The following is a 26,170-nucleotide window of genomic DNA, read 5'->3' as shown; positions in this document are numbered from 1 at the left end:
ATTTTTTATGGGGGGGGGGGGGTCTATCTTCCTTTATTATTTTGCAAAGTTGCTCATCCTGCCTTTTTTTTTACTCAAAACTCCTGTCCTGCCTTTTTTTTAAAATTTCATCCTAGCCCCCCTCCATAAAAATCAAATGGTAGCTCCCTTATATTGTGCATATATTTAATTGTGATTTTTTATTGTAAATAGCCCTGTGGGACTTGCATTTACAACAATTTATTTTTATAAGACACCGAATGTAACAGCCAGGATCACAAAACAATTTATCCTCTGACCTGTGCGATTGACCTGATCAGATAACAATTAACACACAACTCTTTAAATCGACAAATTGACACGAAGTTCGTTAGTCAAATTATTGAACCGAATAAAAATATTTTGGCAAGTATCTGTTTAAGCTAAAAAAGGGGGCGATTTTTTTAAGTGGATCTGGGTACTGACTCGTGAATCAATACAATGATTTAAATGAATGTCTGTTTAGGAGGGGAAGATGCTGACAGGTTTAAAAGTAAAAAAAAAACATTATTGCAATTATCACTATATTGTACGAAAATATTTGCTTTTCAAGATAAAGGCAAGACATCGCATTAAACCGGTATAGATAAGACATTAAACCAAAACGTTTAGTTTGCAAGCGCCATATAACATGTACGCGTTTATGATTTTCGTTAAAACAGGGGCGGAGTCGAAAATTTGTTACCACTGTTACCCCATTTTTCAAACTGAAAATCTTGGAACAGAGCCTGAACGTGATAATGCATATTTCTCATACTAGCTTAATATATTACACCAATGTTTAATGTCGAAGTGAACTAATGAACACTAAACAATAAGGAAAAGAAATTCGATATACATCCCTTTCGCAACCATTCTTCCGGTTACTGGATAATGATACGCTAAAATATTCAAAAGTGTAAGCGTACTTGAAATATGCAAAGAAATAATCAGTTAATCAACATATGTCAATATTTAAAAAAGAAAATATTAACTTGTGAAAGGTTTTATTAAATCTGTCAAAGCTAGTATGATAAGGGTCATGCTATTAAACAAATAATAATGATACTAGAAAACTAAATCCTAGTTACAGTTGAACAATCTAAATCACCCAAGGCTAATAATAATAAGGATAATAATAGTTTTAATCATAATAATAATAATAACAATAACTATTATTTTTATTATTCATCACATCACATCACATCACATCACATCACATCACATCACATCACATCACATCACATCACATCACATCACATCACATCACATCACATCACATCATCATCGTCGTCGTCATCATCGTCATCGTCCTCATTATCATCGTCGTCGTTATTGTCATCACCGTCATCATCCTCTTTATCATCATCGTCTTCGTTGTCGTCGTCGACGTTCTCCTCCGCCTCAACATCATCATCATGTAAGAACACAATCAGTCAACAGCAAAAGGAAATATATGTTACATGGTTTTTTACGATATGCACATCCTTGATATGAAATTTTATAGCCGATTCATTTCCCTACATTTTTTGGTATTTTTTTTCCAATTACAGTAATAATTGCGTTCGACTCCAATCTTAATAGACTATGAAAATAGGAAATTTAACAATTTTGATGAAAGTTGAAGAATCCCCTATAACGCAAATTTTCCCAAAAGTTATGGCAATAGATATTTTAACTTTTACTCAACAAAAGCACAGCATTTTAAATAACGAAAATTAGCAACATAAGCGTTTCTACAAACAGGTCATTCACAGTTGTAAACATCTCCTATCCACTCTCATACCAGTAGGGCAAAGTAAGGCAACGTTCCGGTAGGAAATCTTTGATATAAAAGGAAAATCACAGCGAACTGAGAAAATCGTATTTATACCTGTTACACCATTCACCTGGTTTCTTCAATTTTAGTATTTTCTTACTTTAACGTTCGACACTGCAGAATATACGTAGACAAAATAATAAAATGCAAGTGTCTTCTAAAGGCGGAGGATACCAAAGGGTTATTCAAATACGAACTGATAATGCCATGGCAAAAAAAAAAACGAAAAACGATCAAAAGACAAACAACAGTCTATAAAACACAACATAGAAAACTGAAGATGGCCACTGACATTTCTGTAATCATTTCATAGAATTTTTCAATGTGTAGGTATATTCGTCTAATATTAATATCATTTACTCACAGATTGAATGAAATAATTCCAATAAGGCTATTAGCTTGCGCACTTTTTGTTAAAAATCTTGAAATTCTATAGAAATTTCCACTGGTGTCAACTGATATAAAGTTATCTATATTTCTACGTTTTGATGTCTTGAAAACAGTTATTAAGGATATATGTACACATATCGTATCCATAACTGATTAAGACATTGTCCACTACAAATACAGCATGATGCAGTGTATTTAAAATCTTGTACAGAATTACAATCACGTGGATATATATTGAATCAGATTATAAATACTAGTATACTTATATTAGGTTCTTATGGAGGAAGAGGTGGAACTCCCAGTGGATCGTATCTTGATGCTGAAGAGGCAATGCCATATGGTGACACAAAATTGCCAACTTACTATGGCAGTGGAGGTGGTTCGTCCTGTGGTGGAAGCGGAGGAGGTATAATCGTCCTCAAGGCAGCTGACTTTATACAGATTGATGGTAAAGTGTCCGCTAGTGGCAACGACGGAGGAAGTGGATGCGGCGGTGGTAGTGGAGGGAGCATATACTTGCAAACTGTGGATATGAGAGGAACAGGATTGATTTATGCCAGAGGTGGAGATGGATATGGGTCAGGTGGGGGAGGCTCTGGTGGCAGAATTTCTATTGTTCATACAAACGAGAAGACGTTTACGGGTAAAATATTAGCAGACGGCGGTTTAATAGGTAAGATATTCTGTAATATATACCTGTAATTGAATTGTTGTCGTTATTCTTTGGTTAGCATTAAAACTATAAATCTTTTTCAATCATATTACGATCTGATATTTTTTGCTTCCATACGCGTGGTATAAATAATTTTCCTTTTTCGAATGCGAAACCTTCGAGTCGTATTCAGAAATAAAAAGGATATAATGAAATGTCATTTCTGTAACTTTCAGACGTATACAGTTTACAAGTCTAAGAACTTAAACAAAACCTTTGAATCTAATGTTGTCTTCAAAGAAACATTAAGATTTCTTCAAACTAAATTATTTATGAAATTTTCAGATGGCATGTCGTCAATATTAGATCTTACAATGTCTGCTACTTCTTACTCGAGCTACTCTGCACCATATGGTGAGATAGGCTACCATAGTTCTAGATCCTGGAGAGCAAGAGATCAAAACACAAATCAGTATCTAGAGGCATCCTTCACTGCCAACATGGTCACATCTTTTACTACAAAGGGAGATCCTAGTTCTGGTTACTATGTGAAGACGTACAAAGTTCAATTTTACAACGAATCTACATCTTCATGGGTATGATCTAGCTTTAATGGTAGTGATCTGTTAAAAAGTGTTACACGTAGAAAACAAATTTAAGCATTTTGTTATATGTCTAGCTACTTGTGTGTGTGTGTCCATTTGTTAAGTTTGTGTTTCACTTACCTAGTTTTTATTGTTGTTGTTGGGTGTTTTTTTTTTATCTTATTTGTTTGTTTTGTATACGTGTCAAGCTGTTTTTGTGTATTTTTCCATTGATTTTATTTTATTTTTTGATTTATAAGTATCATTATTTTCTTTTTCTCATGGAAATAATTTTGAAATCTCATGACTATATGACTATCTCATCGAACATTATATATTAATATACACGTATAGTGGTAATACATGTGTGAACAGTAACGTTCTCTTAGGTATCGGATGTTGGAATAATTACTGGAGTGCGAAAAAAAAATGCACATGATAATTCAAATATAGATTTTATTTGGCTTATTAATGAACTATCATAGAACAATCCTTTTTCAATAATTTTATACAAGTTGTAATGCATTAGATTTGAAAAAAACATCTATGCAAAACTGGTTTCATTTGAAAGTCGGTTACATTTTAAAGCAAATCAAGTTAATTAACAACCATGTTTACACCCGCCACATTCTGTATGTGCCTGTCTCAAGTCAGGAGCCTGTAATTTAGTGGTTGTCGTACGTTTGATGCTGTATATCATATTTGTTTTTCTTTTATTGTTTTATACATAAATCAGGCTGTAAGTTTTCTCGTTTGAATTGTTTTACATTTGTCATTTCTGGGCCTTTTATAGCTTACTATGTGGTATGGGTTTAACTCATTGTTGAATGCTGTACGGTGACCTATAGTTGTTAACTTCTATGTCAGTTGGTCTCTGGCGGAGAGTTGTCTCATTGGCAATCATACCACATCTTCTTATTTTTATATCACTCATTCTACAATCAATTATTACAATTTCTATATCATAGTATATTGATCTATGAATTTACAGGAATTTCTACCATATCCATCAAGCGGTCTTTTCACTGGAAATACAAACAGTGGAAGTGAAGTTACGCACAACCTTGAGTTTCCCGTTTACGCCTCAAAGTTACGATTCTATCCACAAACCTGGCACTCTAGGATTGGCATGGCAGTTAAAGTATATGGATACACATACTCCTATGCTCCTGGTAAGTTAAGGACTATAAAGTATACGGATACACATACGCTAATGCTCGTGGTAAGTTAAGGACTATAAAGTATACGGATACACATACGCTAATGCTCGTGGTAAGTTAAGGACTATAAATATCACTTAACTTTTATTTTCATTAAAATGAATATAAAATACAAAAATTAAATTCTTAATGTTTTTGTAATGGATGATTGGATATCTTTCAACTGGTGATTCAATTCAGTTTTATGAGAGAGAACACTACTTTACCTTTTTTATATTAGATATCTTTTATGCCGGCTTCTTATACTGCAACCCTACGGAGAAACATATGAAAAATACGCAAACGGAAGCCGAGATGACCTTAATTAAAGGCTTATATATCGGGAGTATCAAGACTGATGTCGCAAGTGGTTCATCATGTTATCGACCAACTACTGTACACATTGTCTGTGGACGAAAAAAAGAGTGCAGAAAAGAACATATAATAAAAAATTAGGACACGAAAAGATCGTAACTCTATTTTAACGATATCATAGATATAAACTAGAGGCCCTCAAGAGCCTGTGTCGCTCACATGTATCTACTGTGGTTTTTTGGAAATCACGTGAAGTAAGGTTAAAATCATAAAAAATAGTATTAGATACCCCAATAATGATTGAGACCAAGTTTGGTTTAATTTGGCCCAGTAGTTAAATTAAAAGCAGATCATCCCATTGTAGTCTTACAATAGTAACTGAAGACCCCTTATCATTATTTAAATTAGTTTTCAAGTTGTGACCATTTGTTTTTTTTACAATTTTTCCATAGACTTCTATAGTAAACCCCTATGTTCTATTTTTAGCCATGGCGGCCATGTTGGTTGGATGGCAGGGTCATTGGATACATTTCTAAATCAAGAAACCCTATTGAAAATTGTGGCTAAGTTTAATTCTATTTGACCCAGTAGATCAAGTGGAGAAGATTTTTGGAAAAGATTACAAAAAATTACGAATAATTGTGAAAAATTGACTTAAAGGGCAATAACTCCTGAAGGGGTCAATTGACAATTTTGATCATTGGACTTATTTGTAGATCTTACTTTGCTGAACATTTTTTCTGTTTACAGTTTATCTCTATCTATTATGATATATAAGATAATAACCAAAAACTGCAAAATTTCCTTAAAATTACCAATTCAGGGGCAGCAACCCAACAATGGGTTGTTTGATGCGTCTGAAAACTGTGAGGGCAGATAGATCTTGACCTGATGAACATTTAACCCCAGTCAGATTTGCTCTAAATGCTAAATAGTTCCAGAGATATAAGCCAAAAACCGCATTTTACCCCCATGTTCTATTTTTAGCCATGGCGGCCATCTTGGTTGATGGGCGGAGTCATCGGATACATTTTTAAACAAGATACCCTAAGGATGATTTAGGCTAAGTTTGGTTTTATTTGGCCCAGTAGTTTCAGAAGAGAAGATTTTTGTAAAAGATTACAAAAATTTACGAAAAATTGTGAAAAAATGACTTTAAAGGGCAATAACTCCTGAAGGGGTCAATTGACAATTTTGGTCATGTTGACTTATTTGTAGATCTTACTTTGCTGAACAATTTTGCTGTTAACAGTTTATCTCTATCTATTATAATATTCTAGATAATAACCAAAAACTGCAAAATTTCCTTAAAATTACCAATTCAGGGGCAGCAACCCAACAACAGGTTGTCTGATGCGTCTGAAAACTGTGAGGGCAGATATTTGACCTGATGAGCATTCGACCTCTTGTCAAATTTGCTCTAAATGCTTTAGTTTCAGAGATATAAGCCAAAAACTGCATTTTACCCCCATGTTCTATTTTTAGCCATGGTAGCCATCTTGGTTGATGGGCGGTGTCATCGGATATATTTTTTAAAACTAGATACCCTAAGGATGATTTAGGCCAAATTTGGTTTTATTTGGCCCAGTAGTTTCAGAGGAGAAGATTTTTGTAAAAGTTAACGGACGAGACGACGGACGATGAGAAAAGCTCACCTGGCCCTTTTGGACAGCAAAAAACAAAGAAATATCAATCACACTGTATCAAATAATGCTCGAAGTTTCGAAAAGCAAGCTCAAAGTATACTTAACCCGCCGATATAATATCATGCTGTCCTACACTAGTATTATATCGGTTATTTATATTTCGGCATATAGCAACATCATGAGCAGTACAGGGAGACATAACCTCGTGTAAATATAACCGGAAGAAAAGTGACATTGGGAACTTTTACCATAATTCGAAAAGTGCTTTATATAAACTCTCGTTTAAGATTGGATATTTCTATGAACTCTCGTTTTAGTTTTAAATTGAATATTTCTTGTTTTAAATGTTTCTTTATTCTTAAATATAATGTTTCTTTATTTCAAATACTTTAAAAAAATAAACAAGGCCAAGTTTTTTTTCTTCAGTACATGGTATTTATCAAGTCTAGAAAATCAACTCAGTGAGAAAAGTCAATTTTTTTTTCATTTTCACATTTGGAATCTTTTTTATTAGGAAAACTTCATTATTCTAAGATGAATATTCAATATTTTTTCTGAGATATTTGTCACTGGCAGTAAGAAACCACCAAGAAATCGAGCTAAAGTCTGTGTTTCCTTGTTGTATCATAGAACCTAGTGTTTTACACAAGTGAAGGTTGAAACTTTGAACAAAGATCACTGACTATAGTATACCAAATAACCACAATTATTATTTTTATTGTCGTTATTGTATCATTTCACGCAACATGCTACAAGTAGATGAATTTACACTGAGTGTAAGCTTGCATATACAGAGATTATCAGTGGTGTAACAAAATAATTTTATAATACAATTTTGGTCCGAAACAAGAATGCAAGATGGACTCGTCACCTGTCTTGTGGTCTTGTTTCCATTTGGTGTACAGGAGTGACGACCTGTATACTGCATGTCAGAAAAATTCATTATTATGTTTGGTCAAAACCTGTTTATAAGGTATAAATATAGCCACTGATAATCTGAAAATCAATTCAAATTCTTGATAGTGTTTTCGAAAACCTTTCAGTATAGTGTAGTTTTTGTTAGGATCTTAAACAGGCAAATGATCAATATTGCCCCCCCCCCCTTTTTTTCCTCAAGTCCTTCAATACTTAGTCCTACTTTTATGATTATGATAAAAGCAGCCCGTTTTGTTTTATATATCTACACAATTAATGGAGTCATGTGCTATTTATGTAGTCCCCCCCCCTCCTCAGAATATTTTAGTATATTTATGTTTATCCCCCTCCTCATACCCCCTTTGTATATTTATTACAGGTCCAAAATGTGCATTTTCTATGTTCGTGATGTTTTCAGTATGTACACACTTTCAGCAACCAGAAAGATTAATTACCCAAAGACGAATTACCCACAGATGGAATAACATTACCAACACTAAAACGAAATGTAGTAATGTGTGCTCGGGACGAGCACTTCGGGGAAGTAGTGGAGAATATAACCGGAAGAAAAGTGACATTGGGAACTTTTACCATAATTCGAAAAGTGCTTTATATGAACTCTCGTTTAAGATTGGATATTTCAATGAACTCTCGTTTTAGTTTTAAATTGAATATTTCTTGTTTTAAATGTTTCTTTATTCTTAATCCGATGGCAGTTAAATGTGCGAAAGATAATACATGTATCTTACACTCGAACTACAAAAGAAGCAATTATCGCTATTTTGCTAAGCCAGCCGGAGGAAAATAATCCAATTATTATTACATAAGATTGGACAATAATATATATTTGATGAGAACCTTTTATAATGTTTTAATACCCTTATCTTTGACTTAATTTATGTTTTGAAAACTGTTGCTTGGGCAGTCTTTCCCTAGCTTTCAAACTGTACACTTGTGAATAAATTTGTATATACTGTATACGGTCTTGCGTTTAAAGCAGCCACAGTGCCGATTATAGACCAACAGACTTTAATGTAACCCGTGCCGAAATTTGCGGGGTTATATAATGCACAGTACAGGAAGACACAACTTCGTGCAATAAACAGTACAGGAAGACACAACTTCGTGCAATAAACAGTACAGGAAGACACAACTTCGTGCAATAAACAGTACAGGAAGACACAACCTCGTGCAATGCATAGGACAAACATATACAGAAAAAAACGAAACTCATATTCTTGCTTCACACTGTATATAAACGAACTAATGTTCCTTTCACAAATAAATCAAACACGAGGATTGAAATACAACAGTCAAAGTATAACCTTTATAAACTAAAAATCCCAACCAAGAAAAGAAAAAATATCAATAGTAATCGTTTTATTTATACCGTAGTAAAGAATACTCGCTTTTAATGACAACAAGCTCAAAGTACATAAACTGCTGACCTTCAGTGATGACGTCCTGCACTCTTATATCGATTGCTGCACTTCATAGAAGATTTCATACAACATCGTTACACCCCTAAAACAGTTAAGGAAGACACGATTTTTTATTGTTTTATTTTTGGCCGGGTTGGAGGAAGTAGTAAGGTGAAGTGTGGCAGATGGACGGGCGGGTGGTGATAAGTGTGACCTAATTGTGGAATCAACACCTCCTACAGTTTTCAGTCCATTCTTAATAGATATTGCACGCATGTTGAAGTTGTGCACGTGCTGTTATTGAACAACTTAAGTATTTTTAAATCCTTTTCCATATTACAGAACTAAGTCCTTTCATCCGCAAAATTCAAAAGATGGTACCTGATTTTTGTAACCAAGATCTGTGAAACTTCTTTACAGAAAGATTGCAAAAATATTAAAGATGTGCACCTGTTTATTATTGATTATTTTTTATGGTTATATCTCATTTTTGCCGAACTATGGTGCTTATTCATTTTTCAGCAAAATGAACAAAATACGGTACCAATTTTGTGTATTTAACCCCTCATATAGTTGTAAACCCAGATCCTTGAGAACTCTTAGAATGATTGCACATATATTGCAACCAGGCTCAAGCTAGCAGCCAGTTTTAAGATATATTTTGCTGTTAAGCAACTGCTATATTGTAATTGTTAGAGGCATTTTTCTCATTTTCCCACACTTGGGAACTTAGTCATTTCTTCAGCAAGATTTTCATAAGATGGTAACAATTTTAGTTTTAATCCAAATCTTCGGAACTTCAGACCCTGAATCTTCTATTATTGAAATAAATTTTAATCAGTGGAAGTGAGCCAACATTTTTCCAGTCTTATAAATGTTCTATGCTGTTTTACCGAAGCTGTCTTTGTAAAATAGCCACTCACTACATTAAGGTGCAATATTTCGTTACAAATTTCTGTGTTACTATACTCCACTCTTTTTTGTTATTGATCGACGCATCTAGTGGTATCTTTCCATTGAAAAAGATATTGAAACTTTCATATTACTGTGTATTAACATCTTTTAAAACAAAGCTTCACTTAATTAAGAAGCATTTGGTCCTGCTCAATATCTGTATCGTGGTAGTAGTGCATATCAGTGAGCCAGGATACGAGGTTGAGAAAAGAAAAAAAATCAGTTACTTAAAAGCAACTGTATTAAGGATGCGAATCTACATCATGTTGGTTTGATCTTTATAACGCCTGCTTTTTTTTGTTTTGCAGAAGAAGATATTCCACCAAACAGCTGTAGCAGTTTGACATCTGGTAATTAAAGATAAGTGCATGGAATTTTATTTCAGAGACAATTGTTACAAATAAGCCTGATACTCCGGCAGTGATGATAATTAAAAAAATATTTTGACAAAAAGAACATAAAATCGGTTTCTTATTAAAATCTTTTAATAGTCATGTAGTTAGCTCATATTTCTTGTAACATTTGCATTTCTGAGTACTGACTTCGGCAAATTCGCATGCCTGCAGTCTTTTTAATTTGAACGAATGTATTTTTCCATGACAGCAAAATTAAAAGAAAATCTATTTTATTGGTTGTTCACAGCTTTTTTTTTACATTTTACAACTAACATATATACACTCATAATGGTAGTGTACTGTTCGTGGAGCAGCTAGTTTTGTATCAATTAAATCAATGGAAAATGAAAAGGACAGTTGACAACTGGATTTGATATTTGTTTTTGATATTGCATTTAAAAAAAAATGTCAGTGAAAAAAATAGAAAAGGGAGTGGTTCGTGTGTAAAACTTTTCATTTAGACTAAAAAAATGTGTGATTTTACTAAGTTTTATTTTTAAGACTGGTTTTACAAAAAAAGAATGTTTTTTGATTGAGAATAGCCATAGAAGGGGAGATAAATGAGATAATTTTTTTTCTCTATTTTTTTTATAAAAACAAGTAAAAAATGTGGTTTTTCCATTTTTTTCTCTTTGATTTCACAATTGTTTTGTATAAGAGCTATCTGTTCATGGTTTATTTCAAAATTCTATCATTGACTTTTCACATTTCTAACTTATTCTACTCATTTTTTCACATATAGTTATAGTAATGTCAGTTTATAATTAAATTATAACACAAATAATGACACACTCATGCCTATATAACTCTTACAAAATGTGTCAATTATGCACAACATGTAGCTTGAAAAAGGCACGGTATAAACGATATTTTGGCAAAGTAGGATTTAAATTATATTTATTTTTGTTTCCTTTTTATTAATAGAAAATTTAAATTCAGTTGTTTTGGAGGTAGAGAGACCGAAGAATAATTGATTAATTTGCCTAAACATGTTTTCGTGTATCCAGGTCGAAGACTGATATCTTATATTAGCTAACCCTTAAATGCAAGGGAGATAACTGATCTGGCGCCGTTTTCAATGTATAAAAAAAAACAACACAGAAAACAAAAGCACACACGTATTGTCTATTATAAAATTCAAATGCAAAAATCCATGCCAGTTTATTAAAATGATTTTCAAAGGCATGCAGTAATCAGTTAAAAAAATATGGTTATTTAGGGGATAATCATTCGATTTTTTAGGGGTTGGGTTGTGTGTTTTTAAAAAAAAATTTTTTTTTTTTTTTTTTTTTTTTGGGGGGGGGGGGGGGGGTATGTTTTTACTGTAGGCAAACTAAAATGAATATCCTGTCCTGGTTAGAGCTGAAAATGAATATCCTTGCATTAGTCCATTAGACAGGATGAAAATGAATATCTTGCAACACGAAACGCATGCAGGAAACAAATTGTATAAAAGCGAAATAAATTTTTGTACTGCAAAGCCAAGGAAAAAAAATAAGCATAGTAAGTAATCTTTATTTAAAGTCAGGTTTCATATGTACATAATAACAAGGAACTTAAATAACAAAACATACATGTAATAACTGATTAAAAATGGTATTTCACATCCTAAATTTTACGGTAATATTTTACTTAACATGCTTAAAACACAGAAATCACTGTGTGATCCGTGTAAACTCATCGAACCTTTAAACAAACTTATTAGTAAAGGTTATCTTACCAGTGTTGTAATCAGATCTTTGAATATAGTTTTACATTGGCACTAATATCGATTTTGTCATCAGCAAATTAAAACATAACTAAATTTGTATTCTTTTCAAACAGGATGTATAAAGACACACCCTCGTTCATTTTGATCTATAAAGAGGTTAACTCATAACTTTCCTACTGCCTGTCGATACATTTATTTTTGGCATTGCACAAGTCATGTCTTCTTTGACTGTCCATGACGTTAAAATACTAAATCCCTGGGATGTGTTTTACATGTAGTTGATTTTAGTCTCTGATCTGGGACTATTATAATAGTTCCAGCTCTGATGCATGATTTTTTATTATTGATTGTTTAAGGCTTTTAACTACCTGTCAGTAACTGCACTCTCAAATCGTATTTTCTTGTTTATTTGACCTGTTGATACTAATTGTAATGCTTTTTTGAGCTTTTCTCATCACTTGTCGTCCTTCGTCGTCGTCCGTTAACTTTTACAAAAATCTTCTCCTCTGAAACTACTGGGCCAAATTTAACCAAACTTGGCCACAATCATCTCTAGGGTATCTAGTTTAAAAAATATGTCCGATGACCCCGCCTGCCAACCAAGATGGCTGACATGGCTAAAAACAGAACATGGGGGTAAAATGCAGTTTTTGGCTTATATCTCTGAAACTAAAGCATTTAGAGCAAATCTGACATGGGATAAAAATGTTCATCAGGTTAAGATCTATCTGCCCTGAAATTTTCAGATGAATTAGACAACCCGTTTTTGGGTTGCTGCCCCTGAATTAGTAATTTTAAGGAAATTTTGCAGTTTTTGGTTATTATCTTGAATATTATTATAGATAGAGATAAACTGTTAACAGCAATAATGTTCAGCAAAGTAAGATCTACAAATAAGTCAAACATGACCAAAATGGTCAATTGACCCCTTAAGGAGTTATTGCCCTTTATAGTCAATTTTTAACAATTTTTTGTAAATTTTTGTAATCTTTTACCAAAATCTTCTCTTCTGAAACTACTTGGCCTAATTTAACCAAACTTGGCCACAATCATCAGGTTAAGATCTATCTGTCCTGAAATTTTCAGACGAATCAGACAAGCCGTTGTTGGGTTGCTGGCCCTGAATTAGTAATTTTAAGGAAATTTTGCAGTTTTTGTCGATCCTTCGACTTTTGTCGAAAAAGCGAGACATAGCGATCCTATATTCTGTTGTCGTTGGTGGCATCCACAAATATTCAGTCTGTGGTTAAAGTTTTTGAAATTTTAATTACTTTCTTAAACTCTCCTGGATTTTCTACCAAACTTCTACAGAAGCTTGTTTATGATCATAAGATAGTATCTAGAAGTAATGTAAAAAAAATATCCTGTTTTTCCGTATTTTACTTGTAAATGGACATAGTTTTTCTGCCAGGAAACATTACATTCACTCTGTGGTTAAAGTTTTTAAAATTTTAATAACTTTCTTAAGCTATCCTGGATTTGTACCAAACTTGGACAGAAGCTTGTTTATGATCATAAGATAGTATCCAGAATTAAATTTTGTAAAAAAAAAATCCTCTTTTTCCGTATTTTACTTTTAAATGGACTTAGTTTTTCTGCCAGGAAACATTACATTCACTCTGTGGTTAAAGTTTTTAAAATTTTAATAACTTTCTTAAACTATCCTGGATTTCTACCAAACATGGACAGAAGCTTGTTTATGATCATAAGATAGTACCCAGAAGTAAATTTAAAAAAAACAAAATTCCATTTTTTCCGTATTTAACTTATAAATGGACATAGTTTTTCTGCCAGGAAACATTACATTCACTCTGTGGTTAAAGTTTTTATAATTTTAATAACTTTCTTAAACTATCCTGGATTTGTACCAAACTTGGTCAGGAGCTTGTTTATGATCAAAAGCTAGTATCTAGAAGGAAATTTTGTTAAAATTTTGTACCTGTTTATCCTTATTTTACTTATAAATGGACTTAGTTTTTCTTCCAGTTAACATTACATACGGTCCGAGTACACAGTTATCGTCCTTTGATTTTCGTTGTCCACAAATATAGTCCCTAGTGTGGACAGTGTGTTACTTGCCAATTTTTTTTATACCCCTTCCAAATTTATTTCTCCATGTTTTATGCCTCAAATAGCAAGTAGGGGGATGAAATTACACTGTAAAAAAATTTGGGTCATGAATTTTTAAATAAAGTAGTGATTTGGTCCAGCTGAAAAAGGTTAAAAATAAGCACTTTGGAAGCTGTCAAAAGATTTCAAGACCCCCTTAACATAAAATTGTCCATATTTTGAGTTAGAGCCGATGAAGTTTTCTATAATTTTGATATAATTTGTCCCAAAAGTAGTCAACACACTGTAAAAATATTATTGAGAAAGCGCAGGTGGGATTTTTAAAATTTTCATTTATTGTCTAAAAGAAATGCACTACAAAATAACTGTGTACTCGGACCTAAGAGGTGAAATCAGGAATTATAGAATCTGTACTTTGGCAACTTCCCTGAATGATTTGATGATGCCAATTTGTCAAATAGCATGAAACTAAAGGATTTAAACTTTTATTTGATAGAATTTCTGCAAAAATGACCAATTTTGGCATTATATGGTCAAAATAAGCATTTCATAGCTTTTTCAATTTTGATGCATAAGTGGCATTCTGACTTTCTATCTGACAGGTTTTCATGTGTCAATATTTGTGTTTCTATGCTTTAATCCAGTTGTATTACTCATTTGTGAACTCTGAATCTACAGAAAAGAAGATTATCTCAGACAATATGTGCAAAATGTGTTGTATAAATGACCCTCGTCTAACGCCCTGTTTGGATCAAGTTATATGTGAGGAGCTTGGTACATAAAAGTTGAAGTCCATAATAAAGACCTCACTAAATTTGTATAAAAAGCACTTAACAATGTCTCTTGTACCTGTTTCATTTCACATAATATCTTTCTATTCTTCTGTAGGATAGCAAGTGGTTCAAATATAAGCCTGTTGAGACTAAAATTGCCTGCAAGTTTTTCACTAAAAAGTGAAAAATCTTTGTATCAGACCATACTGTCTGCAAAAAAAGTTGAATGCAAGAGTCTTTTTGTGCTCAGATTTATTGTATCATGTCACCTGAGTATAGAAATGATAGAAAAGACACACATTTTTATTTCCTATAGCTTCAATATGCATTTTTAAATGTAAATATGTGCTACGGCCTAAATTGACCCTAAATTATTTTTAGTCTTACTTGGCCTAAGACCCTTTTAAACTAATATCATATGTTATTTGTAAGTTTTCTTTCCATTTAAAGTACATTAAATACATATGTAAGGATTATTTATAACCAAAAAGCTTCACAAATTTAAAATTGCTGGAAAATATTACATCTTCATGGTAGGCCCCCCTTCATTGGAAAACCTCCATTTTTAGGCACAGGCTCATCACTCATATAAATTTGACTTTTGAATAATTATGCTAAGTCTGATATATCAAATGGGTACTCTATTGCTTTTAATACATGATATATTATATATTAAGGCATTTTAAAAGTATTTTTTTGCAATATTTTAATTTTAAAAGCCCCAAATGTTGATAGTTGATATTTTTCAATTTTAACGTCAAAATTTAACACGCAAAGTTGAATATACAATTTATCATATTGTCTATAATATATATCTTATTGCCATGAAACTTTGTAAGCAGTCTCATAATTTATTAAGCTTTGGTCATACCAAGTTTTCTTAAGAATGGTCAACTTTTTCTATCCTATTAGGTCCGAGTACACAGTTATTGTCCTTTGATTTTCATTGTCCACAAATATAGTCCCTAGTGTGGACAGTGTGTTACTTGGTAATTTTTTTTTATACCCCTTCCAAATTTATTTCTCCATGTTTTATGCCTCAAATAGCAAGTAGGGGGATGAAATTACACTGTAAAAAAATTTGGGTCATGAATTTTAAAGTAAAGTAGTGCATGTAGTGATTTGGTCCAGCTGAAAAAGTTTAAAAATAAGCACTGTCAAAAGATTTCAAGACCCCCTTAACATAAAATTGTCCATATTTTGAGTTAGAGCCGATGAAGTTTTCTATAATTTTGATATAATTTGTCCCAAAAGTAGTCAACACACTGTAAAAATATTATTGAGAAAGAGCAGGTGGGATTTTTTAAATTTTCATTTATTGTCTAAAAGAAATGCACTACGAAATAACTGTGTACTCGGACCATACAGTCTGTAATTAAAGATTTAAAACATTTATTAGATTCATAAACTATCCTGGATTTTTACCAAACTTGGACAGAAGCTTCTTACAATCAAAAGATAGTATTGAAAGGAATATTGTTATTATTTTTTTTCCTCATTTTGTTGAGCCTTCGATTAACAGCAAAAGTAGGCGAGACACTGGGTTCTGCGGAACCCTTACAAATTTTTTGTTATTATCTTGAATATTATTATAGATAAGAGATAAACTGTAAATAGCAATAATGTTCAGCAAAGTAAGATCTACAAATAAGTCAAACATGACCAAAATGGTCAATTGACCTCTTAAGGAGTTATTGCCCTTTATAGTCAATAGTCAATAGCTTGCATTGTTTAGCTTTGCTATGAGTTGTTTTTATTCTTGTAGAAAGACCATTTGCCTCTTTGCAATTCATCAGCAGCAAAATTATATCTTGGCAACATTTAAGAATAAGAAAAAATATATTACCAAGCTGGTATATATAACAATCAGAGCAAGCCACAAAAACACACATACATGTACCGATCATCACATTGCACTTGTAGGTTTCAAATTTATACATGTACGTTCATGACATTAAATAAATAAAATTCTTCCTTACCTAATACACATAAATCTTTAAAACAGTTCATTTTCTTGACAAATATATTATTGATGGAATCAGGGCAAAACGACATGGTGTGAATCAGAATCAAAGTGATTATCTGGGTGAACAGTAATCGTGGCATAACGGCCTGGAACAGTATTGACAGTTTTGCACCTTTTACAATTAAAAGTCTAGAAAGGTTTAGACTTATTATTATATAGAATATTCCTGTGCTTCTTCTTGGTCCCATGAAAAGTAAAGTTAGCTTGAATTTTTCTAAAGTGTCTTCACCTTCACAATTGTGTGTGAATATTCTCTAAAGTGTCTACACCTTCACAATTGTATCAGTGATATTTTTATATTTTAGCAGGACCAGGTGGACCTGGAACTATCTACCTAACCCAAGATGGAGACAATGGAGTATTGGAAATAGACAACAGAGGAAAAGATCCCAAAATTGCCAAAAATGATCTGTGTAATGAATTTGATGTGGAAACTTCAGGTCTGTTGGAAAAATAATAAATTGTGGCCTGGTTAGCAAAGCTATCTTTTGACTGAGGCATGAGTTGTAAATCAAATGGTTAAAGATTAAGATATATTGTAATTCTAAGTTATTTTAATGTTAAAATGTCCCCAATTAACACTGTAGAGTTCTTGATAGGATTAAAGGATAGAGGGGCACAGTTTTAATATGAAGAAAATGTTAGCACAGTTTCTTGTCTGAAAATTGTCAACTTGATCATGTTTTTAGATAAAAAGTATGAATAATTGAATAGATTTATGTATTTTTACTAGAATTATAGAACTTCAAAAAGTTTTTTGCTGTAGTTTAAATGATTTGTATTCGGTAATAAGTTTTTATTTTCCATAGGAATTATTTTATACCACTGGACTATATAATGGCAACTATAAATGTAATGTAATGCAAAAAACATTTTACATTCAGTGATGGGAAATATGTCCTGTAACAAGTTTATAAGTTTCTATTGTATTAAACCTTAAAAAAAGACATTTAGCAGCATATACATGACAATGTCCAATAGAAAGTCAAACTTTAACATCAGACATTCTAAATATTTTTGTACGCTTCAGAATGTATTAATATTTAATAAAAAGAGGATTTCCAGGTGAAAAGTGTGAGTGTTTTGTATATTTTCGAAGAAATCACATACGTCCGTTGCCATGGAAGAAAAGTACATCGCCTTAACCTTTGAAAGATAACAATGACCTAACGAATATTACTTTTTCGTTTCACACTCTGTGCAGTGTGATACAAAAAATATATTTTCATGCAGGAAATAGGTAACAGGCCACAATCATAAGAGAAAACAGGATATCCTGCATATTTTTTAGCCTTTCAACTTATTTTTATCATTTGTTTGTAGGTGGTGCAGCTTGGATGTTTGAATCTAATAGCTTTGACAAGATCATTTTGTCCTATGGAAGTCATCTTGTTTTGTCAAATGATGTTGTTGTATCCCAGTGTGAAGCAGATGACAACTCTGTGTTGTATTTACTGACAAACTACACCTTACAACTGGAGAATACCTTGATGACCAATGCCTTTATCCAACCCAATGCCATGTTTGTCACTGACACGGGAAACACCCTTTATATAGAAAAATGGCTGTATGTGTTAGGAAACATTTCCTATGGCATAAAAGATGAAATAATCATCAATGGAAATCTAACAATTGAAGTTCAGGAAATTAACACGCCATCATTAAAAATTGGAGAAGATGCAGCCATGCATGTTGTTGGTGATTACATCTTCCCACTTAATACTACCAAATTCAGTATCTTTGGAGACTTTGTATCTGGAGTCATCAACATAACAAGTATTGAAGGGTTCATTGTGGGTGAGAAGGGAGTTGTAAGAATGGATCCAGTAGACACAAATATGAATCTTGGTTATACTTTTGATAATCAGGGAGAGGTCTATTTAGAGAAAGCCATTTCTATTGTCAATCCATGTGAGAAGTTTTCTGTTGATGGTGGAGGGAAGCTGATATGGCCTGGGGAAGCCAATATAACAATAGAATGTAATGAAGTTGTAATAAATGGAGAATTTAAACCAGGAACCATCAGTTGGGGAGAAGGTGCTCTAACTCTTAAAATTGGTGAATCAGCAGATTTTGAATTTACAGCCAATGGACCAGTTTTGACCAACTCATTTTGGGCTTCAGGGACTACAAAGATAAAAAACCTTGTTGAATTCAAATCACTAAATGCAACTGATGAGAGAATTGCTACATTTTATTTGGATACAGGTGGAAAGTTGTACCTCAATACTCAGTCTGAACCAATGCAAATTAATAGCGTTGAGGTTAGTGTTTAACAAATTTACAGTAATAAATGAATTTTCTGCTATGATCCTAGATTGTGAAATTTATATTATTTTTCAATTGATAATGTTCTTTCATTAAAATTACTTTGTTTTCCCTAAAAAAAATTACTTTATATTTTTGAAAAGCTTAAATTAATTTGTTATGACCATTTTTTTTCTAAATTTGCTAATTTGTACTTTTAGGTGAATACAACATACAGTAGCATCAGGGCACAGTACATGATTATTAATGGGTATTTGGAGGCAGGCTTACTGAGCACGGACTCTGGTAACAGACTTATATCAGTCGGCAATGAGGGAACCTTCCTACTTACAGCTCAAGATAACATGCATATTCATGAACTTGAAGTTTTTGGTCAGATGGATGTTTTTAATTCAGTTATATTCCGAGGAAAAGACATTGAGAAAATGGAAAAGTTGACCATTGGGGAGAGTGGATCACTTACCCTAGATTACAATGCTCAGTCATCAAAGGTATGGACTGGGATGTCTGAAATTCCATTACATTATGCCTACATTAATGGTCAGTTTAAAGCTGGGAACATGATTAATCATTATAACGGCACAGAAAACGAAGGGTGGAATTACATGTATCTACATAATGTTTCATCAACATTAGAGTTTGAAACAGCTGATCCTTTCTACATTGACACAGCAGATATAAATGGGACATTTACATCATACAAACCAATAGCCATTAGAGCTTTCACACCAGAAAATCCATTAAACATATTTGTTGGATGGGCAGGTCATGTTACCTTCGATTCCCAAGCATCTCATCCACTTGGGCCATTTACCTCCAACTCATCTATTTATGGTGTTCGATGGGTAACTGATGAATCAAGCAACTTTGAAGCAGGTAATACACATTTTGTCCTTGACAACCTTGAAGTTGGTGGGACATTGACAGCACGACCGGAATCAACAGTACAGGTCAAGAATTTTGTCGTAACTAGCTCAGGTTACATCAACGTTACAACTCCTGTTGATATTGTAGGAGAAGTTCTGGACAATGCTGGACTGTTTGATATTGATTATAGAAGATGGCCAGAGAATACAGATGAGGGAAATGAAAATACCAATATCCACATGGAAACATCTGTCACTGTATCTGGTACCCTGCAAGCTGGTTCTCTGTACATTGAGACAGGTGACATGACAGTGTCAGGAAAAGTTGATGTTAATGGAGGTGGTTACTTAACAGATAAAGGACCAGGTAAGACATTACTGTTACAATTGCTGATATCTTCATAAAACATTTCACAATTTTGTACAAACTAGAATAAAAACAATAAATAGAAGACCAATGAATATTGCTAGTATTTACCAGATATGTCTTAATGATGCTATGGTCTGTTTAGTTGAGTTAATATGATTTTTAGGAATCCAAACCTAAGGGTAAATTAAAAAATGTTGTGTTAAAAAAAATATAGGTTGTTTTCTGATATTTTCTGCTTCTCCAGTAATAGTAAGAGCAAAAATTGGTTTGCTCAATGTCAAAATAATGTGTCTGGGCTTTTATGCAGACTGTTGATTTGAACACCAGCATGGTATAAATATAGCTTCACCATGTACAAAACAGAGCCAAGATTAGGGTCAAGTGTTTTCCTGTTTTTGCCAGTGATTTAATAATAACAATTTTACTGTGCTATCTTTGATTTAAGTACATTATGTTGTTTCCTATTACAGGTGCCGGTGTAACTCACTCCAATGGTGCCAGTGGTGGAAGTTATGGTGGTCGTGGAGGGAAGGGATATTCAGCATCAGCCGTAATGTCCTATGGCAGTATATACACAGTAGGGACCTGGGGCAGTGGTGGGGGTAGCTCCAGTGGTTATCGTGGTGGTCGTGGTGGGGGATGGCTCCATGTAGAAACTACCAACTTTACAATGTCTGGAAATGTTTATGCAAATGGTGATAATTCTGTGGTAAGATTTATTTCAGTACAATGTAACTTTTTTTTCCACAGTCAAGTTGTTTTAGTGAAACAAGTACGTTATGCAAATTTCTATTATTTTTTTTATTTAGAAATTTATTTGTCAATTATTTGGTTTTAGGGTCATCATGCAGCAGGAGGAAGTGGTGGCTCCATCTATGTAAATTGTGATGACCTTGACATGACAGGCTTCATGTACAGTAAAGGTGGCAGTGGAACAAACAATGGTGGAGGTGGAGCAGGAGGAAGAGTTAATGTTTTCTTCAAATCTGGATTTTATGAAAGCGGACATGTCACTGCTAATGGTTAGTATAAATCTCTACAGGCATTCATTTGTGGTCTTCATGGAATGGGACAGCTAGATTCATTCTGTTTATACATGTGTCAATTTTAAGAAACAAAAATAGTTTTTTTTCTTCCATGGAGATAAGTTAGGGGGGAAAGTATTAAAATCATACACTGAAACTTACATCAGAAGCATAGTTGATTGTAATGTTATGCTTTTTATGCATTTTGATGTTCACATCACTATTTCAAGCATATAAAAAATACACACTTTATGATTTAATATTTAAGAAAGTTAACAAAATATGTATTTGACATTAACTTGCAACAGATGTCTGTGTAGATTTAGAATGACTTGTTTTAATGTTACTAAAGGATTTTTACAGTAATGGAAACTTGAATATCTGACTTTTTAATTTTTAATTTGAAATAACTATTTAAGGTGGATCTGGTCGAGAGCCTGGAGGACCTGGTATAATGTACTTTCATGGTGACCACAGTCGTGGTCTTCGTGTTGACAACAAATGTCAGAGTCCTACTGTAAGTAATTAGTGTGGTTGTCTTGTGAAATAGTTATTGAAAATTTTAACAAAATAAATTCTAACAAAATGAATTTTAACTGTTTATATGTAGCAAAAGTATATGTGAAAACAAATAGAAATATGTTTTTGAAAAAAAAACCTATCTTAAGGATATGACTTGTCATTTTCAATATTTAAAATCCCAAAGACAACAATGGTAGCAGTTCAGAGAGCTGTGTTGATTTGTATTTCAAAAGGTATTTAAAAATTTTAAGTTATTTTGTAATTTTTTTTAAACTGTAGAGCATGAATTATCTACCAAAATTACGTATGTACCAGCTGGGATATCTGGCACAGCTAGTGACCGTAAAAAAGTACTTTTTAGCTCAGTTGATAATGCAGTGGCTTAATTTGTAAGGGGTCCCAGGTTTGAACCTTGGGTTGTACAGTTTAAACTTGGCATAGTAAGCCAGTGATCTACCTACTAAGCTAAAGATGTACTCTTTAGCGCAGTTGATAAAGTGATGGCCTACTGTGCCAGGGGTAATTTTGGATGGAAAATCATGCTTTTTAATGTTAAATTACTTTGTGTTAACAACAATATTTTAAAATTGTATTGTTAGTATATAACAATAGTAAACAATGTCTTTTAGATAAGATATACATGAACAACATTTTTTAACTGTTATTACAGGTAACAGAACCATCAGGAACATCAGCTGACATTGATGACTTCAATAATTATATTTCTACAGGTATAAATTTCACCTTTTACGAATTCAATAATTTTTTAGGGAAAAGTTTTTTTCTAAAATAAAAAAAAAAATAAGTGGCCATCTCCAAAACATTGTCAATATTGATCTGAGGAGCTGAGATTTTTCCTGTGCCTTTCTGTTTCATTAAAAATAATTACCTTTAATGAAATTGAAATTGATCTACATGTGTCAGTTGAGTACTGGATGAGTACATTTCATTCTTGTTTTTGACTTGCAGGTGCCATTGCTTTTCTGTTACCAACAACAGATGGTTTTGTATATGACTTCACAATGATAGAGATCTATGGTGGAGCTCACTTAACTATGAATGGTACAAACATACATGTGAAATCCACCCGAGTTGTTGGTGATGATACTGGACATTTTCACATCCCTCCTCAACACATACTAGAACTAATAGAGGTATGTTAACAGGCATTTTAATTGGCAAGTAAAGGAAGGTAACTATAAAATGTTATCCTATTATTTCTGACTTCATAGCTTTGTATCTTGTAAAAAGTTAAAGTAGGAATTATAGTTTATAAAATAACAAAATAATACAATTCTAATCCATTTGAACCTGAAGGAGTTGAGGAATTTTTTCAACAAAGTGCAAATTTCAAAAAAGGCTTGTATGCAGAATTGTTCAATACCTGATAATCAAGTATCCATAAAAACTCATTTTTCTTCAATCCTTGAAAATCGGTAAGCAAGGAAATAAAATGAATCAACTGTATATAACTGTATAATAAATTTCCTCAAATGCATTAATGTATATATAGAAAACACTGTTGAATGATTTCTCCCCTCTATGTGACTCTTTAAAAGAATGTTACAAAGATTTGTCATTCTAGTTCTTTGCTTAGTTGTAATCCTCTGTTTCTGTTTTAAATGGAAACTTGCTTTCATATTTTACCCATTACATTATTTTTGAAGCAGAAATTTTTTTACAGTATTTTGAATATTTCTTTCAGGTAAATGAATATGGTAGAGCTAATGTGACTTATCACCCTTACATTTATGAAGGAGCAACATGGATTTTACCAGATGCCACCCTGGAGTTCAGGGAATCACTTGACGAAAGAGGCAAAGGAATAAGTTCAACTGCATGTACCTCTGGTTTCCTAAACAGTAATACTGTCAAAATATGGGGCACTGTTCAAGGAGATCTTGCTGACTTACTGGTAGCTTCAGGTATTAACATTTATACATATACATTTACATATATTAACTATGTATAAATCATAGTAGGAAAATGAAAGGTATCTTTTGTGACAAAAATGATAAAAAATCATATGAATAGGAAATTGATTGAAGTTTATCAAATCTGTAACATAAAAATACTGGGTTCTGTAAAGTAATAGAAAGTCAGAAAAAGACATACTGTAGGCTAGAAGTGAAGAGTAAAAGAAAAAAAACTGTTTATATCCTGATTAAGTAAAAACTACAGACAAATTTATAATGAATACTGTTAAAACTACCATTCTGCTGACCAGTCATTTCCGACACATTATTTCCTCCAAAGATTTGACTATAATTGGAATAATTTTAATAACATGAATGGTACATTTTTAATTTGATTTCTAGTGTATAAGCAAGTTAGTTTTCTATATTAGGAAGTTGAAACTTTTCAGTTTTCACATAGACAAAATAGGCATATTTATGCTTTAAGTACAGTAAGTGTATTTTTGTCAAATTTGTAGTTGACTTTGCAAATTACCTTTCATACACAAATGAAATTACTAGCCGTTTAATGTAATTGAATCTTTGTAAAGGAGCTACCCTGATCTTTGAACTCTCAGCACCTAGACAGTTGAAGTTTTCTAACATTACTGTACAGAATGGTGGAACTTTAGATCTTCAGAGTACATACGGTGACGAAAATGATTTGGTGCAGGTAGAGGTAAGCTTGTTTATTTATGTATAGATCTTAAGACTCTCTGGGTATATAAAGGTAACAGACAACCTTTTCAGGATGATAACTAAATTAAACAACCATTGCTAGGTTTCACATTTTGTCATGTTGTTATTGTTGTTACACTTCACATAACATAGAATTAGTTTATACAAGTGTATTGAGTCACATTCTTCATGTTGAGATACCTGTCATTCCATTCTCTCATTTTAAGGGAGATAAAAGTGCTCAGAAACTAGTTTAACCTTGTAACATTTGAAACATACTATAGTTGCCTAAATCTACATCATTTGGGCTCTAGTGGATAGTTGTCTCATTGGAAATCATACCACATTTTATTTTTATTTTGTCCAAAGCCATGCCACTGTAACACAGTTGTTGTCTCTTGAGATGTTTGTTTTGTTGTTCTAGAGTTTTTAGTTGGTAGATGTAAACATTATTCAGATTAAAAGACTTGATGAAACGACAGATGACCCTTATTGATTTTCAGTATCGAAGAGCAACTGTCAAAATGAGACAAGGGGTTAAGGTCAAAATTTAAAACGATCAATCTAATGAATCATTCTCAACTTGCCTTAAGAATGATACATTAATTGAAGGTCAGTGGCTTGCCCAGGATTTGGTAGCAATAATCATTATGACGAGTGGATGAAATTTAAGGTCATAGGAAAAACATCTGTCTTAGGTAAAGACTAAAATCTTTTTACTAGAAGGAAGTTCCTCAAATTATATTGGTTATGAGGGTATGGTCTCCTATGTTGGTGTGCATTTTTCACAAACTTTTTTAACAGGTAAAAAGAGATGGTCATACAGCTATAGTAAATGTACAAGGTGATGGACAGTTCCTTGTAAGAAACCTGCAGCTGGAGACTGACATTGTAAAGATAGACAACAGTGGTTTATTGAGTGCTTCTGGTCAGGGTCTTTCTGATGGGGATGGAGTAGGCTCCAGTAATGGAGGGGGTGGTTATGGAGGTAGAGGAGGAGCATATGCCTCTACAGGTAAGTGAAGTAGAGGCTAAAAGAGTATTGGATGCCACATATCAGAGATCATGACTTTACTTTGTTATAATTTCAATTGAAAGGAAAATTTTATTCTCAGTTACTTTGAAATAAAACTTTGATATATCAGTTTAAAATGTTTAAGGATAATTATGTTTGAAACAAATTACTCTGTGTGAAGTGTATGTTGATCAGTCTGTGGACCATATCAATTTCTTCTTTATTTAAGGTTTATTACCAGGTAACGGTTATGGATTTGTCAATGGACAATGGTAAATTGTATGTTTTTGTTTTAGGCTATTTACCTGGTAAAGAGTATGGATCTATCTATGGACCTTGTCGGTTTGGCAGTGGAGGATCTAGTGCAACCACATCTTATGGAACAGGTTTGCTTTATATTTTATCTCTATTTTGCTAAAATATGCTCAATTATATGAACAAAAACTGTTGGTGTCTTGCTTGTATAGATGAAAATTATGGAACAGCATTTTTTGGGTTGAAATTTTTTTAACTTTTTTACATTAGGGCAATGAGTTTGGAACTTCATAGACAATTTTTTATACTATCAAATCTACTGCCAAATCTTATGTGAAGATGAAAAAAT

General features: G+C 32.8%; 1 protein-coding gene across 1 annotated transcript in view; it reads left to right on the top strand.

Moving 5' to 3' along the window:
• Positions 1-26,170, top strand: part of LOC127738417 (uncharacterized) — a 175,977-nt gene that overhangs the window by 5,076 nt on the left and 144,731 nt on the right. Inside the window, exons 2-17 of the mRNA XM_052249661.1 lie at positions 2,478-2,879; positions 3,204-3,454; positions 4,434-4,614; positions 10,201-10,242; positions 17,173-17,307; positions 18,191-19,131; positions 19,336-20,368; positions 20,842-21,080; positions 21,210-21,393; positions 21,816-21,913; positions 22,589-22,649; positions 22,888-23,072; positions 23,624-23,843; positions 24,425-24,552; positions 25,356-25,566; positions 25,863-25,952. Coding sequence (XP_052105621.1) covers positions 2,478-2,879; positions 3,204-3,454; positions 4,434-4,614; positions 10,201-10,242; positions 17,173-17,307; positions 18,191-19,131; positions 19,336-20,368; positions 20,842-21,080; positions 21,210-21,393; positions 21,816-21,913; positions 22,589-22,649; positions 22,888-23,072; positions 23,624-23,843; positions 24,425-24,552; positions 25,356-25,566; positions 25,863-25,952 — 4,401 coding nt within the window. The remainder of the gene's footprint in view (positions 1-2,477; positions 2,880-3,203; positions 3,455-4,433; positions 4,615-10,200; positions 10,243-17,172; positions 17,308-18,190; positions 19,132-19,335; positions 20,369-20,841; positions 21,081-21,209; positions 21,394-21,815; positions 21,914-22,588; positions 22,650-22,887; positions 23,073-23,623; positions 23,844-24,424; positions 24,553-25,355; positions 25,567-25,862; positions 25,953-26,170) is intronic.

Source organism: Mytilus californianus, unplaced genomic scaffold (genome assembly GCF_021869535.1).
Source record: "Mytilus californianus isolate M0D057914Y unplaced genomic scaffold, xbMytCali1.0.p SCAF_1, whole genome shotgun sequence".
Taxonomy (NCBI): Eukaryota; Metazoa; Mollusca; class Bivalvia; order Mytilida; family Mytilidae; genus Mytilus; species Mytilus californianus.
Note: the sequence above shows the minus strand (reverse complement) of the source record. Positions and strands in the feature narration are given on the sequence as shown.